The 19,480-nt window shown below is 44.9% G+C and overlaps 1 protein-coding gene across 1 annotated transcript; it reads left to right on the top strand.

The window, feature by feature from the left end:
• Positions 1–9,095: 9,095 nt before the first annotated feature.
• Positions 9,096–18,621, top strand: CAMK2N1 (calcium/calmodulin dependent protein kinase II inhibitor 1). The gene is made up of 3 exons (XM_075190762.1): positions 9,096–9,243; positions 9,968–10,257; positions 13,110–18,621. The coding sequence occupies exons 2-3, from the start codon at positions 10,071–10,073 to the stop codon at positions 13,175–13,177; spliced, it is 255 nt and encodes an 84-aa protein (XP_075046863.1). The 5' UTR covers positions 9,096–9,243; positions 9,968–10,070; the 3' UTR covers positions 13,178–18,621.
• Positions 18,622–19,480: the final 859 nt, after the last annotated feature.

Raw genomic sequence — 19,480 nt, 5'->3', positions numbered from 1 at the left:
GGGGGGAATCTTGCAGCTCTTTGTGTCAGTCCACTAGTCTCGCTCCCATCCTTTAAATAATCTTATTGTAAGCAGGGCCGGATTAACCCTAGGGCTAACTGGGCTATAGCCCAGGGGCCTCGGGCATCCAGGGTGCCCTTCAAACTCCTCAGCAGCATTATTGATCGGTCCGGGGGCGGGGTCGCCCCCAGCCCGATCAATGCTGCTGAGCACTGTCAGTGCTGTCATCCGTCCCCGGCGCTGCTCAGTATTCTGCTTACTGAGGAGATCTCGCGAGAGTTTGTGAACTCTCGTGAGATCTCCTCAGTAAGGAGCTAACAGCGCGCTGCGGAAGGAGGACTGCACTGACAGGTAAGTGCTTTGAGGGGGGGGCTCACATGGGGGCGGCGGGCGGCTCACATTGGGGGCCTCACGGGGGAATGGAGGCCCCCTTAGCCCAGGGGCCTCCATTCCCTTAATCCGGCCCTGATTGTAAGGTGGGGGCCAATGCTGTCTGCCTCCCTACCCCTGCTGCAAACTGGTTGTGTACGCTTTACCGATGTCCACTACTCCGACATGGAGTGTACGCTTTACCGATGTCCACTACTCCGACATGGAGTGTACGCTTTACCGATGTCCACTACTCCGACATGGAGTGTACGCTTTACCGATGTCCACTACTCCGACATGGAGTGTACGCTTTACCGATGTCCACTACTCCGACATGGAGAAGCCCTACAAAGAAAATACGAAATTCTGAAAAATCGATTGGAAAATAAACAGACTTACCTTCAACCCGACACTGGAGATCGCCGATGGGAGCATCATGCTGACAGCAAGTGATTCCGATTGGAGAAGTGTTCGGACGCTTTGAAGGTAAGTCTGTTCATTTTCCAATCGGTTTTTCATAATTTCGGATTTTCTTCGTAGGGCTTCTCCATGTCAGAATAGTGGCAATCGTAAAAACGATTACCACTGCCAGCAAACCAGTGTCAGGTGGCCCACGTTGGCCAATTTATCAGCCGTTGGCCCTCAGGTCCCTCTACGTTCTTTATCTTGAGTTTATAACGATACTGGGCGTTTCTTAAATCGCTCTTTTGAGAAATGGAAAATATATTTTTTACGGAAATAGATACTTTAAATTCCATCCTTAAGTGTAATGAGCGTCACTTTAAAAATTTGTCAGACGCCAGACTCCTGGAGTTATGGGTCACGTTTTTTCATACAACGTTTACAACACCAGCAAATAGGATATATTTGGTGGAGGAGGAAGAGGAGAGATGCCCTTAATGTAACCAGCCGCAGACACTGTTTTTAGACAAGTAGATATATTGAAAGTTCTGCAACCAGCTGTTTTATTTTATAAATATTAACCCCTTCATGTCACCGGATAAATAAATTTTATAGCAATGTTCTGTATCCTGGATCCCTGCACGGCGTCGCTCGTACATCCTTGCAGAGTATAAACCAGAGGATTCATCGTCTTATTGATACAATAGATCCAATTTGGAAACATGATGGGACTGAATGTGGGATGGGAAACTGTTTATGCATAAGATTATATGAGTATAACCAACTTTATAAGAACAATTCTAATTTTCTTTAAGAAATGTTTACGTTTATTTTTATTTGTTCTTAAATCACAATTTATTGCCATTTGTTATCATTTTTTGCTATCCGAAAATTCCAAAATTACTAACAGGGCAGGATTTGCAGGGCAAGATGGCGGTGCCTTCACATTCTAATGGGAATAGGGCGATGGCGACATTGAGAACTAATTTTATTTCTACGTGTAAAAAAATAAGATTTAGTTTTGCAGGATGAGCTATTTAAACATACTTGCCAGCTGTTCCTCGTTGGCTTCAGGGAGATCCCGGGCAAGGTGGGCGTGTGTGGGCGGGGCATGACGAATCGCATAATTTTGGCGCCGCCACCTGAACGATTGTCACAGTTTTGGCCAATTACAGCAGGGGGCAGGGCTAAGATGGCACAATATTTGCATCATTAAGCCCCTTCCCCCGCCACTTATCTATTGCGGGGGCGAGAACTGGGAGGTTGCCCTGCTCTCCCGGGAGGTTTCCCAGAAATGTGGGAGTCTCTCGGACATTCCGGGAGAGTAGGCAAATATGCGTTAAAGAAAAGCAGCTAATGAGTCTTTAGAGACTGAGGTGTCTTTTACATTACTGTCTCCATTACTGAAGTCATGTTGTCTTACCTGTCAGTCTTTGATTAAATCTTGGTCTCCATGAAAATGGCCACCTCCATAGGCATCAATACATGGACATAGGACACAATTTCTGAACTGTGTCATCATGCCACAGATGGGGAAGCCAACCACGTCTTGTACTGGCTCAGCATCAGGGAGAATGCCAGACTCTTCAGGGAGTCTCCCTGACATTCAGGGAGAGTTGGCATGTATGTATTTAAAGGAGATTGAAGGGTCATGGAAATGGATGGCCGGGTGTGTGTGCACCAGTTACCTGGGGAAGAGATGGCACCAGGATGCACTATGGGAAGAAGGCAGCCGGCGGAGGCAGTGTGATGCTCTGGGCAATGTTCTGCTGGGAAACCTTGGGTCCTGGCGTTGATGTGGATGTTACTGTGTCACCTACCACCTACCTAAACATTGCTGCAGATCAAGTACAACCCCTTCATGGCAGCGGTACTCCCTGATGGCAGTGGCCTCTTTCAGCAGGATAATGCGCCCTGTCACACTGCAGGAATTGTTCAGGAATGGTTTGAGGAACATAACAAAGAGATCAAGGTGTTGACTTGACCTCCAAATTCCCCAGATCTCAATCTGATCGAGCATCTGTGGGATGTGCTGGAAATACAAGTCCGAGCCATGGAGGCCCCACCTGGAACCTTACAGGATCTGCTGCTAACGTCTTGGTGCCAGATACCACGGACACCTTCACAGGTCTTGTGGAGCCCATGCCCCGACGGGTCAGAGCTGTTTTGGCGGCACGAGGGGACCTACACAATATTAGGCAGGTGGTTTTAATATTGTGGCTGATCAGTGTATATATAATCTGCAGTTACTTTCTATTTAATTCAGCTCAGTAACACATCCTTTATATATTCATGTGAAATTCTGACTTTACTCTCTTGTTAATATTAGATACAATGAAACTACAAGATATAATATTCAGCATTCACATTGGGAGCGTGCTAGGACCTTTATATTCTATAAATATAGGAAAGAAACGGATTGAGTGACTGGAATAACAAGAGATATGTAAATGAGCTTTCTTCTTGCTTCCACCATCCCCTGTCTATCGGTGCAGTGAAGCATGACGCTGCTGCAGAATCTCTTGGGGAAACGGAGCTCTCTATCTCACAACATTACACCTTGTGATAAGCGGCAGTAATACTGACTAAGACGTCCCCTAGCAACGATGCCACCGCCAGCCCCGTCCTAGAAAATTGTCCAGAGCTCAGACATTGGTGCTTTGCCAAACACAACAGCTGATCGACGTGTTCCCTGGGCCCCCGGCAGCGAAGGGGTCTGGTGAGAAGTGAGACGGGGGGTTGCGTTGATTGAGCTGCTCAGCTTGCAGCTCTTGGACCAGGATCTGTTTGTGTACGAGATGAAGGAGTATTATTAGAGAAGGGACATGTGCGGTTCACTCAGCTGACTGCAAGCTGGGCTGGCCTGTCACCGATCTGTCAAGCTTGGGAGGTCCCCCGGCTTAACTCCCATGGAAAACCCTCCGAGACGTCTGTTTATTTACATCTGACCGGCTTGCATGCAGCGTCACCTTTCACAGTGTCTGATGGGGCATGAGAGACTGCTCCCGGAGGAGACACAGTGGGGATGGGGGGGAACCAGGCGCGTGTTAGATCACTTGGGGATCTCTTCTTCGCCTGTCCACAGAAAAGACATGGTTTCATAACGCTACATTAACTTGTCAATCAAATCCAGACATCCTGGAAACAATATATTTATAGTGCAGACAGGGGCGGGACAGTGCATGGCAGGGGGGCCCTTAGCGAAATGTGGGAAGGGGCCCCGCACGTCCGCCCATTGTGCATGCGCCGGAGGGGAGAGACGTAGGGAGCTCAGTGTGTGGGGGGGGTCTCGGAGGCAGGGGACGGCTCTGCACTACAGAGCCCACTGACTTTGGGGCCTATATCCTATGTGTACTTCATATAAGCCATGACATAGATATAGGGTATATAGGATAGATATGAGATACAAATATATGTATATATATATACACACATATATATATATATATGTATATACTTAAGAGATAGATAGAAAAATATGAGATAGATAAATAGATAGATATGAGATAGATAGATAGATAGATATGAGATAGATAGATAGATATGAGATAGATAGATAGATATGAAATAAATAGATAGATAGATAGATATAGATAGTTAGATAGATATATGAGATAGATAGATGTGAGATGGATAGATATATAGATAGATATGAGATAGATATGAGATATATAGATATGAGATGGATAGATAGATAACTAGATAGATATATAGATAGATATGAGATAGATAGATATGAGATAGATAGATATGAGATAGATAGATAGATAACTAGATAGATATATAGATAGATATGAGATAGATAGATATGAGATAGATAGATAGATATGACATAGATAGATAGATAACTAGATAGATAGATAGATCTGAGATAGATAGATATGAGATAGATATGAGATAGATAGATATATAGATAGATATGAGATGGATAGATAGATATGAGATGGATAGATAGATATGAGATAGATAGATAGATAGATATGAGATAGATAGATAGATATGAGATGGATAGATATGAGATGGATAGATATATAGATAGATATGAGATAGATAGATAGATAGATATGAGATAGATAGATAGTTAGATAGATAGATAGATATATAGATAGATATGAGATGGATAGATATGAGATATATAGATGTTATATATATATATATATATATATATATATATATATATATATATATCTATATCTATATCTATAAACATGACCCCGTTGCCCGTTATGTCTGGGCAGATGAAGACATGGGGTGTCCGGGTGTTTATTTGTGCGGTATCCTTGGTGAGCGTCTTCTGTCTATTTCCGTCCTGGCTCAGACACTTACAGACATCTCCTAGGAGCCCCTTAAATGTTTAGACGGGAGATATATATATATATACACATGTATACAAACACGGAGACACTTCTGGCTGTTCTCATGGTGCATATCTTGTACCATTCAGTAGGTATTTTAGGGATGCACAAACCATAAAAATAAAAGGCTGATGAAATACGTAAAAGGATACGGATGAGATTCTCACCCCATGACGGACTGTGTACGTCCTGTTATTAGCCAGCGATTCTGGGATGAGGTATTAGAGGATCTACGAGGTTCTCTCTCCAGCACAGAGAAAACCTCTCGTGTCTCAAATATCTTCAGTTCCGACCAGTTCCTAACACAGGTATGTTTTCTAGCAGTTAAAATTATGGGAATCAGGGAGAAAAGCCAGAGGCAGGGAAGAAAAATATATGTCCCTGTTTTTCTAGGGCTGTCCTATTTTCCACCCAAAATTTGTAACTCACAATACTTATCATTTAGGGTCCTATTCAATAATTAACAGGTTCTGACCTGGAGCCTTTGCTGCACATGTGTTGCTGCTATTTGTGGGAAAACAGCGCTGGGAAGAGCAGCAACGAAGTAATCCGAAGACCCCTCTGCTGCGACGACCCCCCCATAGGATTGGACGGCTAACGCCACCTTTAGACCAAGCTCTGAATAGAGCTAAGCTTTTCGGAGCCTAATAAAATTACCCAGACCGCCGTTCCCATTGAGTATTATGGGGACTGCGGTTAATGCGGTACTTTGCCTAAATATTTGCGATATTTCCTGCGTTAGACTTTTTTTTAAATGGACATTTTACTTTAAAAAAAAGTCATGCGGAAAAAGCAGTTTCCGCATGGGTTAGGGCTTCATAAACTGCCGACAAATTAAAAAAGCAGTATAGGGTTAATACGTTCATGGGAGATCCCAGGCGCTCGCCCCGGGTTGTCCGTGTCGCAGGCAATAGAAACGCTATGAAACGTGTAACTCGTGACCGCCTCCTCTCGTCCTGATCCAGGTTCTGCTGCTGCAGAATCCCCGCGTCACGTGCAGGAATAACAGGGTTAAAGGGATTAACAGAAGAATTACCAGGCTTTATCCAGTGATATAATCGGCAGTGTTTGCATCCAGTGACCTGTACTGCTGACTCGTGTTCTACGAGTGTCAAATAAAACCTGGGGAGGGAGACATATTAGCAAACCAGTTGCGTTGCGGTGCAGGGAAGTCTCGATGCAAATCTGCTGTGTGCAACAGTGCTTCGAGGTTAAAAAATCAGTGTTATATCCATCTGTGAAGATGGTGGTCAGATATCGGGGGGCCAGTAAGAATCCCCCCCCACACACACACACCACATCCAAACACAGTATTAAAGACGCCCCCCACTGCAGAGCTGTTATCCCAGATTACCATGCAATGCAGAGTACGTTGTGTGGCTCTCAAACACTGCAGAGCTGTTATGCAAGACTGCACGCACCATGTACCAGGCAGGCAGTGCTCTGCACGTAGGTTCACCCTCAGACACACTTGTATTGCTGCTGATAGGCATGTGTTTACGTAAGAGATTACTGTCATTGTGTCAATATGACTTTAACACACCTGGGTAAATGTTAGATAATTAGTCATCATATTTAGAGGAGAAAGTTGGAAATCCCATCCTCCTCCCATAATGCATCTGGGAGAGAGCCCGGTAAGTTGCCCTCACTGACCTGGTGGAAGATCTGTCTCTCGCCCCCTTTCTTTCCCTCCAGGCCAGTGAGAAGCCCGGGGGTGGAGGAAGAGGAGAGACAAAGCTCTGCCCAGTACGACTTCAATATCATCATCATCACCATTTATTTATATAGTGCCACTGATTCCGCAGCGCTGTACAGAGAACTCGCATCAGTCCCTGCCCCATTAGAGCTTACAGTCTAAATTCCCTGACATACGCACGCACAGACAGACAGAGAGGGAGAGACTAGGATCAAATTTGTTAGCAGCCAATTAACCAACCAGTATGTTTTTGGAGTGTGGGAGGAAACCGGAGCACCCGGAGGAAACCCACGCAAACACAGGGAGAACATACAAACGCCACACAGATAAGGCCATGGTCGGGAATTGAACTCATGACCCCAGTGCTGTGAGGCAGAAGTGCTACTTAATAGTTACACTGAACAGCGCAATGTTTCTCAGAAACAGGGAACTATTTAAATATGATCCTATTGTAGGTGCGAAAGATACGCCTCCTTGCAGGCGCGTGTTAGCGCTTCTGCGGGTCTGCATGAGACTCATTTGCGCAAACGCATCAGCCCGGCTATGTCAGATTCTATTGCTGAGCGGAGAGTCGGATAATGACGCAGCGCTGCTTAAACCTTCGCTTCTGCCGGATGTTGGCTTGGAGAGAAGGGGGGGTTGTGGAAATGTTGGGGTTAAGCTTTGATAATTAGTGGGGGGGGGGGGGGGTACAAATATCTGTGTAATTAGTCATAAGAATGAATCCATACAATAGTCTTTTTCTAAAATACATTCTGAGATTTTCTGGGTTAATTGTAATCAAGTATCTGTAGAAGGCAGAAGTGCTGGTTTATTTTGTAATATGTGATTTAGGATTTCAGTAAAGCTCTTGAAATTACAGTAATAAGGATGTTAAGTTTTTAAACATTAACCCTTCATTGTTTCCATCCCAAAGTCCCCCTATTACTGTAGACATATTCATATTATTTACCTGCCAAGCACTTCCAAACTGCGCATACCCCAAAGATTAAGGTAGGGTGACCCCTATGCTGAACACGCTCTCTGGGCAGCACAGTGGCCTAGTGGTTAGCACATCTGCCTCACAGCACTGGGGTCATGAGTTCGATTCCCGACCATGGCCTTATCTGTGTGGAGTTTGTATGTTCTCCCTGTGTTTGCGTGGGTTTCCTCCGGGTGCTCCGGTTTCCTCCCACACTCCAAAAACATACTGGTAGGTTAATTGGCTGCAATCAAAAATTGACCCTAGTCTCTGTCTGTCTCCCTCTCTGTCTGTCTTTGTGTGAGTGTGTGTATATATTAGGGAATTTAGACTGTAAGCTCCAATGGGGCAGGGACTGATGTGAATGAGTTCTCTGTACAGCGCTGCGGAATTAGTGGCGCTATATAAATAAATGATGATGATGATGATGATGGGTACTCACTAAGAACGCAGGGTGATCCATGGATGCAAATCAATACTTGTAGCATTACTTGGTGTACGAAGACCATCCAGCATTATACAGTGAGAGCCCTGTGTGCAGGAAGGGGGGGTCAATAAACAGATTAAAGCCATTTACTGCAGCAGTCGGAGTTAGGGGAAACTCCGTTGATCCCCGTTCGTGCAGTGAACAGCGCAGCCAGCATCTTTTTAAGCTTTACTGTAATTGTGTTTATTATTGTTTTCTTTTATTGATAAAGCACTGACATATTATGACATATTACACATGACCTGTAGTGAAATGAAACAGACGGTAAAGGTAACCCTGGCCACATGAGCTTGCAATCTAAGTGATGCTGATAAGGAGCATATAATGCAGTCACTGCGAGCTGTATTGTATTGTGTATGTAGAGGAGGTAGGAGGGAAGGAGCAGCCTACGCAGCCTTTGCAGGGTTATAAAGCAGAGCTGCAGTTGCTGATTTATGTTGTGTTTGACACCAGATTGCCCACACACCCTCCTGTAACACACACACACAGATACACATCTCACACTTAGCTCATCTTCTACATTGTCACACATGTAAATACACACACCTCCTCTTCATTGTCAAAGTCACCCCCCCCCCTTCCCAGCTGTATATCACACACAGCACCCCCCCCCCCCCCCCTCTCATTCTGCAGCAGGTGTATATGATATATGGGGGTGGGGGGTGGGGGTTCACCACCACCCCCTTCCTCATTCCTCTCTCCTCTGTTACCATCATTGTTAGGTGATCTAAACAGCCCCCCCTCACTCCTTAGTCGTCGTCGCCCCCCCCCCCAGTCACACTGGCGATGTTGTGAGAATATTGGAATAACAGACCCCCCCTATTTGCAGACTGTGAAGCATCCTCTCCTCTCCCCCAGTTAGAGCCTGTTTCCCTGCCCTCTCATTTCTATGTCACCACTCCCCCCCCCCATCCCTGTCTCTCCGCTCCCAGCCAGCAGGACCTGCCTGTTTCCTCGCTGCTCTCTCCCTCTGGTAGGTTCTGCTTGTCCTCACCCTAATATTACCCCCCTACAGACAGCTGCTGCACCCCTCTCCCTGCCCAGCACTCTCCCCCAGTCTGGTGGGGGTCCCAGGTGTCTGCTGATTGCTGCACCCCTCTCCCTGCCCAGCACTCTCCCCCAGTCTGGTGGGGGTCCCAGGTGTCTGCTGATTGCTGCACCCCTCTCCCTGCCCAGCACTCTCCCCCAGCCTGGTGGGGGTCCCAGGTGTCTGCTGATTGCTGTACCCCTCTCCCTGCCCAGCACTCTCCCCCAGCCTGGTGGGGGTCCCAGGTGTCTGCTGATTGCTGCACCCCTCTCCCTGCCCAGCACTCTCCCCCAGCCTGGTGGGGGTCCCAGGTGTCTGCTGATTGCTGCACCCCTCTCCCTGCCCAGCACTCTCCCCCAGCCTGGTGGGGGTCCCAGGTGTCTGCTGATTGCTGCACCCCCCCCCCTCTCTGTGCAGCTCTAGGAGACAGGTGCACCCCCACACTGCAGACACAGACCCCCCCTTTTTCTGACTGCAGCAGGGACCCCACAACAGGTGCACCCCTCCCCAATTATCTGCCTCTATAGGATCTTATTCGCCCCCCCCTCTGTCATTCTAGCAGGGCTTCCCTCTGTCCCCCCCCAGGTGTCCTGTTTACATGCCCCCTCCCCATTAACCATCTGCTGCCCCCACCACTGACCACCGGTCTGTGCTCCCCCCTCCCCCCCAGATACCTCCCTCCGCTCCCCCCAGCCGAGGATGTGATCGGGGGTCTGTGATCAGCGTCCTCCGGAGTGGGCTGTGATCGGCGTCCGGATCCCCCCAGTCTCACCATGTCCGAGGTGCTGCCCTTCAGCGAGGCCGAGCAGCGGGGGCACTACGCGGATGGAGGGGGGGACATGGCCGGGCAGATCCCCCTCACCTGTCGCCTCCAGGACACCGGCAACTTCTACGGTAGCTCCGGGCAGGGGGGCGGCAAGAGACCCCCCAAACTCGGCCAGATCGGCCGCAGCAAGAGAGGTGAGTGCCCCCCTTACTGCGACTTCTCTGCACCCCTAAACATGGTCTGCACCCCCAATCCTTATCTGCACCCCTAATGCTTATCTGCACCCCTAAACCTTATCTGTACCCCTAAACATGGTCTGCACCCCTAATCATAATCTGCACCCCTAATCATGGTCTGCACCCTTAATCATTATCTGCACCCCTAAACATGGTCTGCACTCTTAATCATGGTCTGCACCCTTAATCATTATCTGCACCCCTAAACATGGTCTTCCCTCCTAATCATGGTCTGCACCCTTAATCATTATCTGCACCGATAAACATGGTCTGCACCCCTAATCCTTATCTGCACCCCTAAACATTGTCTGCACCCCTGAGCAGCAGGTACACATCAACATTATCTGCTGTATGCAGACATTATCATATGTGCACCTCTACATTACCTGATGCATCCTAACAACCTTAATCTGTGTGTACCCCTTAACATAATGTGTCTGCACACCTTAAATACTAATCTATCTGCACTTCTTATCACCTGCCTGCACTTTACAAACAGTCAAATGCTAATACGTGTGTGTGTATATATATATATATATATATATATATATATATATATACTAATATTACTGCCAGCAACCTATGTCTCCTAACATCACCTGCCTGCATCCTACAAAACACAATCTTTGTGTACCCTTAATGTGTCTGCACCCCTTAATTACTAATCCATCTGCACCTCTTATCACCTGCCTGCACCCTATAAACATTAATTTATGTGTGCCCCTAATACCACCTGCCTGCACCCTACAGAGTCAAACACAAACATATATATATATATATCTCTTAACATTGCTGCCCGCAACCTGTAAGCACTGATGTAAGTTATCCCCTCTTAGTATTCCCTGTCTCTTCTCCATGTATATTATCCCTCTAGAGCAAACATAAAGATCCTGTATTTTTCCAGCTAGTGTGGAAATAACAGTCCCAGTACAGATTGACATGCCATGCTGGGACTTATAGTTCCACTTCAGATAAACACCCGCATGTTGTCCAAGCCTGCTCTAGAGATGAACAACCCTCTGAATCAAACCTGTGTATGTCTTACCTCTAGAGTACCCAAGTGCTCCCCGTTTTATTACACCTCTGTGCACCCCACTGTACCTAATCAGAGTATAATGTGTTTCTAGAGATTATCAGATTGCACCCAAGAAGGATTTTAATCAGTGCATACTAGGGCCAATATCTAGATCCACCACACTAGTCCATTAGTGACATTTATTAACAGAATCCTAATTATCTGCAGTCGGTGTCACTCAATAAGATCATTTACATTGTCCAGTGAGCGTCACTCAGTATCAGACACGGGGGGCAATGTATGCAGCCGCTATTTTGCACTATATCAGTTTTTATTCCCTGGGTTGCCCAAGGCAGATTAAAGCTAGCTGTGGATTGGTTGCTGCTGTTGAATGCACAATTGCAAATGCATCTCCATCTTCATTGAGTGACACTCAATCCCGATCATCCCGAGTCAGTAGCCTTAATGACCGAAACTCCAAAATATTGATCATTCTCAGTGTGTGACGTTCAGTCGCAGATTCCTGCGAGTCAGACACCTACGAAACCGTTACTGTCTCCAGCCTGCTCTAAGAGTTATTTAGGAGACCCAACAAGTGGGGGGGGGGGGGGGGGGGGGGTGACACTTCATGTCATCTGAACACTGTGGGAACAGCCATTTTATGGTCTGAACCAATCAGCTAAGCTATAGTTGTGCGGGGAACCTGTGACATCACTGAGACATTATCTGGCTAATATTCTAAGGACCTGACTTATATTCATGAGGTATTGGTTCCATCCATAAAATGGATGCTTCCGCTGTGTAAAAATGGAGAGTAAGATGCCATCCGTGATCTGCCATTTTATTACAAAGAATATCTTGGAGATAAAAATGTACTACAGCCTTGTTTTTAAGAAGAATAAGGGGATCTGTCTACCCGATAATGTTTAACTCTTACTAGGTCACAAACCTCCTGCTCTATGTTCAGTTCTTGTATGGGTCAATTACCCATTCAGTCCTATTTTCACCCCATCTAGGAGTCAGCTGGTCCTCCCGTTTCCTAAAATTACTTCAATTAGACGTCAGCTGGGCGTTCATCGATTGTCCATCTGTGGTCAATTGTCCGTCCACTCATTGTCGTTACTGCTAGTGGTCAGCTGTCCACCACATTCCACATTCCAACTGCCTCCCCCATCCGTATATATTCACTTCAACCAAACCCTGTACCTACCACAGCTAGGGATGTAGTGTCAAACCCCCCATCTTATCTCCATTTTTACCTCTGCTCTGTATAACTGGCCACCCCATACACCTCAATAGCCAGTCCAGCTAAGGACCAACCTTTACAACGCAAGTTTTGCCTTTAAAGCCATTGCCGTTTTAAATTTCACCTGCAAAGTCGCTGCATTATCCCCTGTATAACCGCTCCAGCTACGGGTCGCCTGCTAATGCATATTATCACCCCATCTAGTGCCCACTGCCGCCCTCTCTCCGTACGTCTGCCAGGCTGACCTGACGGGCACGTCATTAGCACAGAAAAGAACAAGTCTGAATTATTTATATATGTTATTGTGACATCTGCTACACAGATAAACAGTTCATGTCTGCAAGTATAAATAAACATTGTAGCACATAGACCCAAAAGAGACGTGTCCGCATGGCGACGTTGTGCCAGTAATTATGGCGTCCCTGGTAATAACTCACGGAGGACGCGGCCCGACAAACGCCGCAATTTGCAGCATTCTACCGGCTAATAGCAGCGATTCTGCAGAGGAAACAAGAGACGGCGTCTAACTCTCTCTTCTTCTGTTTCCAGTAGTGATAGAAGACGAGACGATTGAAGCTGTTCTCACCCTGTCAGAGAAAGCGCCTCCTGCCGTTTAAATCGTTCAAGGATCTTATAATAAACCAACAAATCAAGTATCCAATAAATTGCATCTCTGGCTGCCATCTATAACCCCACCACTCATTATAAGAAGACTCAACCAGTCTGGGAAACTGAAGCGATAAGAAACTTCATAAACGGACAAAGGAAAATGCTGAACATTGATTAGGAAGAAATCAAACTCCAGGCAGTAGCTGAGCTCCTTATTAAGGGGGTAACACGTCCCCCCTTTACCTTCTGTAATGTTTTACCGGGGGCTGTTTCATACATTTTCAGCAGGACTTTTGATTTCCGCTGGAGTCCTTTGTTTTTGTTTGTTTTTTTTATGATTTTTTAGGGGTAAAACAATAATTGCGGAATGATAAACAGCTGGAGGGGGGGGTGCTTGTGTAGAGATTTTAGGAGTGTCAATATTTTTTTTTTTATTATTCCTAAATCATTAAAAGAGAACGACACAGAGATTTTTTTTTCTTCCCAAGACCCCACTGTTGCAGGGCAAAAGCCATTCAGATATATTGGGGCATAAATATATTTGTCGGTATAAAGTTTTCCTGTCTGAATCGGGTATATTGCAGGAAACTCAGCATTAATGGCAGATTGTGGCTCCCGATATCTCCCTTCCTGATTTCCGCTCGGAAGAATTTGTCTTTCTAACTGGTACCAGTTGTGCTGCGTGATACATTGAGGCGGAGAATCTAAGAGGGCGACATTTCGCTGAGATGACAGTGGCCCACCAAAGTGTTCTCCGTGGAAGTTTGCACTAGTGAAATATAATATCAGCTGATTTATTTTTGTTGAGGGGCTTAAGTAGTGGATGATGTATCGAGGTTTGTATCTCTGAAACCCAAATTAATGTTTATTTTATGCGAGGAAAGACAGTTATATATATTGCGGTTTGTGAGCCAACAATAGCTATAGAGAAGCAGAGTGTTTAAAAGATCACTGGGAGAATAAATGAATGAACATTGACACGTATACATACCTACTAACTGTCCTGATTTTGGCAGGACAGTCCTGATTTTAGGCTGCTCTCCCACCTGGGGACCTGTTTGTCCCGGGGCTGGGAACGTCGTAGAGTAAAATGCTGGGAGGTAGGCGTATATGTAAAAGTTTTAAGAAAAATAAAGATATTGGCGATAAGGGCTTCTTTACGGGAGAAGCTTTTCTCGAAAGCTGCCCACAAACGATTGGCCACTGAACGATCTGTTTCCGTTTTGACCGCGCAAGTGATTGGCAGAACGAATGGACCGCCAGGGGCAAAACGCCGCTGCTTCCCCCAGTGAACGCAGACTCACCGGCCGACGGGAATTAGCAGCTGGCTCTTATCAAATTGACATCCGATTATTTTTTTTATGACCTATCAACAACAGATTTGCAGAACGGCCGTATGTGGTGCCAAATCGGAAAGTGATCTCGGCAAAGCCCTGCGTTCTTCCACACTTGCATTGACGCAGCGTTTAAACGATGCTCTTTGGCATAAGCCCTTACGCCAGTCATTGCGCTCAATGATGCATACGGGTGGGACCTATATCTGACACTAAAATGGTTGATAACAGAAGACAATAGCTTGGCGTGACGTAGGACAGTGATATAAGGGAAATCTCTTAGCTCTGGTTTCGGGACTTTTACATTAAAAACTAATTGTTAATAGTACATCAGCATGTCTTCCGTGTTTAGTGGTCCTTTAAACCTAGTCTATAAAATGAAATATATCGGGGATACTTAGTCTCACTGTGTTACGCAGCACGACATGTGACGATTGAATGAATTTCATCAGCTGCTGCTGCGTAGGATCCTTAAACTGCCTCTTGGAGGATTTTCATTCTAACCCAGTTTTCTTTTGGAGGTAAAATACAAACAAACTCCAAAACTGCTGTTACAAACATATTTCCGAATTCCTGACAGAGCCCTAGGACAACGCGAGTCCCTCTGATTCTGTTCTAAATACTGTTTACATGATTTAATCTTGCAAAAAATATACATATATATATATTTATATATACATATATATGTGACGAACTGTGCACCTTTGCATGCAGATATATCGTTTTGACATGTGACATTCTTCGATGAATGGAATTATTTTTAGCCGTGCAATATTGCGTGCTCTTCGACTATTTGTTTTGTTTAAAAAAGAAAAAAAAAAAAAGGAACTTAAAGGAGAAAGAATTATCATTTGTATTTTTTTAAAGAAAAAAAAATAATAATAATTGTATTTGTTTTAATTTTCCTGTGGCAGGGAACTGTGTTTTATTACGATATTTTTATTTTATGTGTGTGTATTCAATAAGCTCCTTTAGCCGTTCCTTCTAGGCGGAGCCGCCGTCTCGGCAAAGGGAAAGAGATAAAGATTCTATACATCTGTTACCGCTGGCGCTGACGGAGGGGGGAGGGAGGGGGGGGTGTTAGCCTTTTTTCCGCTCAGTAGTTAACGCAAAGGGTCTACGTTTACTGCCACTCGCCACCATTAAGACTGACTTGGCAATACCACTGACTTCTACAGCATTACCACTTTTGGTGCCAAGAGGTTAGAGCTTCGGTGCTGAAAGAGTTACATGCAAAAAAAATAAATAAAAATAAATTATATAATAATTTTAAAAAAATAAAGGTGGCAGAGAAAGTGGCCCCCAGTTCTTCCACAATGAGTGCCAAATTTCTGCATTATCCAGGAGATACACAGCCAGTCACCCAGGTCCAGGAAGGGTCAGCTGTTCCAGACTAAGTGTTGGCGCGCTTCCCAATGCATTCTGGGACCTGTAGAAACTTTATTTTTTTCTCCTACTCTGGTTGTGGAAAGTCCCAGGATGCACTGCTGTAAGGCAGAGTTGTCATCCATTAGCCGCCGTGGGGTATTACGCAAGCGTAGGCATGCTGGGACCTTTAGTTCCCCAGCAGCTAGCGGGCAATAAGTTGAATTTTCTCTGTTTACACTTTGCAGGTATCAGGAAAGGGGGATAGCACTTATGTAAATGGGATATTCTGATTCTCTCTCTGGACATGGTTGGATTTCACAGTGGGGGTTTGCTGGGTAGGGTGATCCAGTCTTTCTAATGTGTTCTCGCCCTGATTTTTCTCAGCGTATATTGCAATCTGATTTCTACAAAGCATTTTAGCGCCAAGCGATTTAATTCCCGGTAGCCTCCTGAGTTATGTCACGTGTATATGTCTTACGTAGAGTTGCCAGCGTTCAGTTGACGATGTCTGACGCTCTTTAAGTTCTTCCTTAACGGTCTAGATTGTGTATTTATTTTTTGTTCTGTTGGAGAATGAGGCAGACAGGACTGTACTAACGTGTTCACAATTCCCTTTAGGTGTTGTTGCCGCCCCCGCGCACGACGGAAGACATTTTGTTTGCAGAACCAATATTCCACCCATCGGTTTTCCGCTAGTATCTGGTGACTCCTGCATGTCCCAAGCGAACCGACGGGCTGAATTTTTCACGAAAATGACAGTTCAGCTTGCAAAATGGCTGCCGGTGGTGTGCGTGGGCAACTCGTGCACTTTATATAGCACTGAATATGTCTGTCTGCATGGCTCAGGTTTTTTGCAAAACGTCCTGTGGGTACAGATTTGTCGTATCAATTGGGGGGAAAAAAGGCGTTGTTCCACTTACGCCGGGAAAATCTGGAGTTTGTGCCGAAATTTCCTGGCGTTTTATTTTTCTTCCTTTTAAGTGGATCTGTGTAGATAATCTGGAGTTTGCTGCAATTATTACTGTATGTTATTGTTTTGAATGGTGCATTCCTACCCAAGGTTTAATCAAGAGTCAGCAACTTGGTGGATGTTGTAGAACTACAACTCCCAGCGAGATGTCATTCACTAACAGCCGGAGAACTTTAGGTTTCCCTGAAACATGCTCTGTGTCGTTAGAGTTTCACATGTTGCTCACTTATGGTGAAGTCTTATGTAGACAAATAGTCATGATTTCAAAATGGCTGCCGTGTGAGGATCTGTATAGGAAATAGTTAGGATTTCAAAATGGCTGCTAGCAAACCATTTAGGAGTACAAAGATGGCAGGGTAACATGTCAGGGTTAAGAAGAAGGCATGCTTTGTGTTTTCGACAATAAGCAGCGTTACTTAACTCTTGAATGTCTGTGATTTACAATGTTTTTATGTATAGTGTTGTCTGATCCTCATCAAAGACAGTTACTGCTTTAATCCCTTCCTCGGAGTCCCTGTCTTTAATAAAAAAAATGTCGTCAGTGCACCATCGAAGGGATTAACGAGACAGTCTGACCTTTTAGGTAGTCCTCCTTCACCTTTATGTCATTCCTGTGGTAATTCCCCGCCATCTTGTCATAAAATCCTCGCCGATGCCGGTGAATCATTCTCTGTTTTTGCTCGGAGATTAGAGTCCCACAGTGTTGTTTATAAGACAAGTTCTCACATGTTTGTTTGTTTGTTTTTTCCGAAATTCACACTAAAATCGATTAAAATGTAATAAACCAGCAACACCGTGTTTTCACATGCCAAGTATGTCTTTAGGGTCAGTAGATTAAACAAAGCTGCAGAGTGGAGCCGTTAGCATCATTTCTGCAGCCGTACTAAACTTTTTAACCGAGCAGCCTCATGATAAAGTGAAATACCTCCGCAGACCTGCAACCAAACATATAATAAATATCTATATTATGCGCATTGGCACAGGGTTGGACTGCTGACTGTGACGTTGTGAGGAGTTATAGAATTTATAGCCCCAATAAGCATGTGCAATATCAAACAATTCAAATTCTCAGAAGAGGAGGTCACTTAAAGTTTATCTATAGTTTCCCATTAAGAGTCACAATTCTCCGTGACGGCAGTGACTTGTGTCGTGAGGGGAGATGCTGCGTCTAACCCAGGCATTAGTCTGCCGGTGCCAACATCGGCAAATCATGTTCATTCTACTCATTGCTCAATTCTTCACGTCCATCCACCATCAATCTCCTGAAGTCCACCCTGCATCTATTAATTGTACTATTCCTGGCTGATTATTACGCCTAAGGAAGCCTGTAACCTGGGTGAAGTTATTCAGGCGTTGAAATCTGCTGCTGGTTCTTTTGCTTATTACAGAGATTGCTTTGGAAACCGCCCCTGATTACCGCACAAGGTGAAACGAAGGACACGCTCTATTTTTTAGTCCAACTCTTAATCTCAGAGACTTCGGTGCTACCGTCACCTCTTTCACCGGGCCGGAGCGACGGGGCAGGGCTGATTTGCAGAACAGGGCTGGGGGAGGGGTGTGAGAATTAGCATCACGTTGTGTTGGGTCTGACCGTTATATAATTAACGCTTTTTTTTCTTCTCCTGTACCTCTAAAAATGTGTTTGCGGCAAAACCTCTGCCGTCGAAAGGGGCTTAAAAAATGTGTAACTGTACGGGGAGGGGCGGGATTGAGAGGCACTTGAAATAGATATCATATATTACTGCTGTTTTTATTGCAATAAAATGTTGATACAGTTGAATACTCATCGTCTTTATTTAATGCGTCAAAACTTCCGACTGCTACGCTCAACGATGTTTATTCTAGGAACACCGTGGTATATCTACTTGTCTAAATAAGAGCTCCCTGCTGCAAGATTGAGAAGCACCCTGGTGAAAGTTGGAGACAGGAAGGGGTAGACTAAGGCTAACACTGAATTTACAATTAAAATGATACTAAAAAATATGTTTGTCCAGCTAAGGAAGCTGTTAGAGGGAATCTCTGGGAATCTGTTATTATTATTATTTTAAAATTCTCTGTCATTTTATATGTTATACAACAAGAAAACAAAAGTAGTTAAATAACATAATATTATCAAATAGGTTTAACAACATGGGGGATGGACCATTCAGCTGTAAGCTCCAGATGTTCCAATATAAAAGCTTTTAAAGTTGCATTTCGTCTGGAATTGACTTTAATACACTTTATGGGACGTTAGTCGTTTGTTATAGAATTGTGTAGTTTTACTAATTATTGTTATGTTAGGGTCCCGGCGAGCGGGGGCAATGTATGCAAATGAAAAATAAGAAGACATATTTAACAGACGTTCCATAAGTTTATTAAATATATATATATATATATATATTTATTTTTAAATGCAACTTTCTCCCAGTTTCCCACATCTTACACGTTTGACTCACGACTTAGCAGGTAAAATGTTTATGTTTAACATTAGTTTCAGATGACATTTCCTCAGTCTCCTGTATAAACACCAGACGCGTTTTAGGGGTAGGTGAATCATTGTGTACTCAGAGACTTCCTATTCTGAGGAAGTCGAAGTGCAGATCACAGAGCTGGACTGTGTCTCCCTTGTCAGGGAGAGGGGTGCAGGGTCCGTAGAA

This window comes from Mixophyes fleayi, chromosome 11 (genome assembly GCF_038048845.1).
Source record: "Mixophyes fleayi isolate aMixFle1 chromosome 11, aMixFle1.hap1, whole genome shotgun sequence".
Taxonomy (NCBI): Eukaryota; Metazoa; Chordata; class Amphibia; order Anura; family Limnodynastidae; genus Mixophyes; species Mixophyes fleayi.
The sequence above is the reverse complement of the archived record's forward strand: the minus strand, read 5'-3'. Positions and strand labels throughout refer to the sequence as shown.

Bases quoted from the DNA above. Each gene is read 5' to 3' on its own strand.
- CAMK2N1 (XM_075190762.1), top strand. From the start codon at position 10,071: ATGTCCGAGGTGCTGCCCTTCAGCGAGGCCGAGCAGCGGGGGCACTAC. The intron at 10,258-13,109 runs GTGAGTGCCCCC...TTCTGTTTCCAG, and splicing joins GATCGGCCGCAGCAAGAGAG to TAGTGATAGAAGACGAGACG.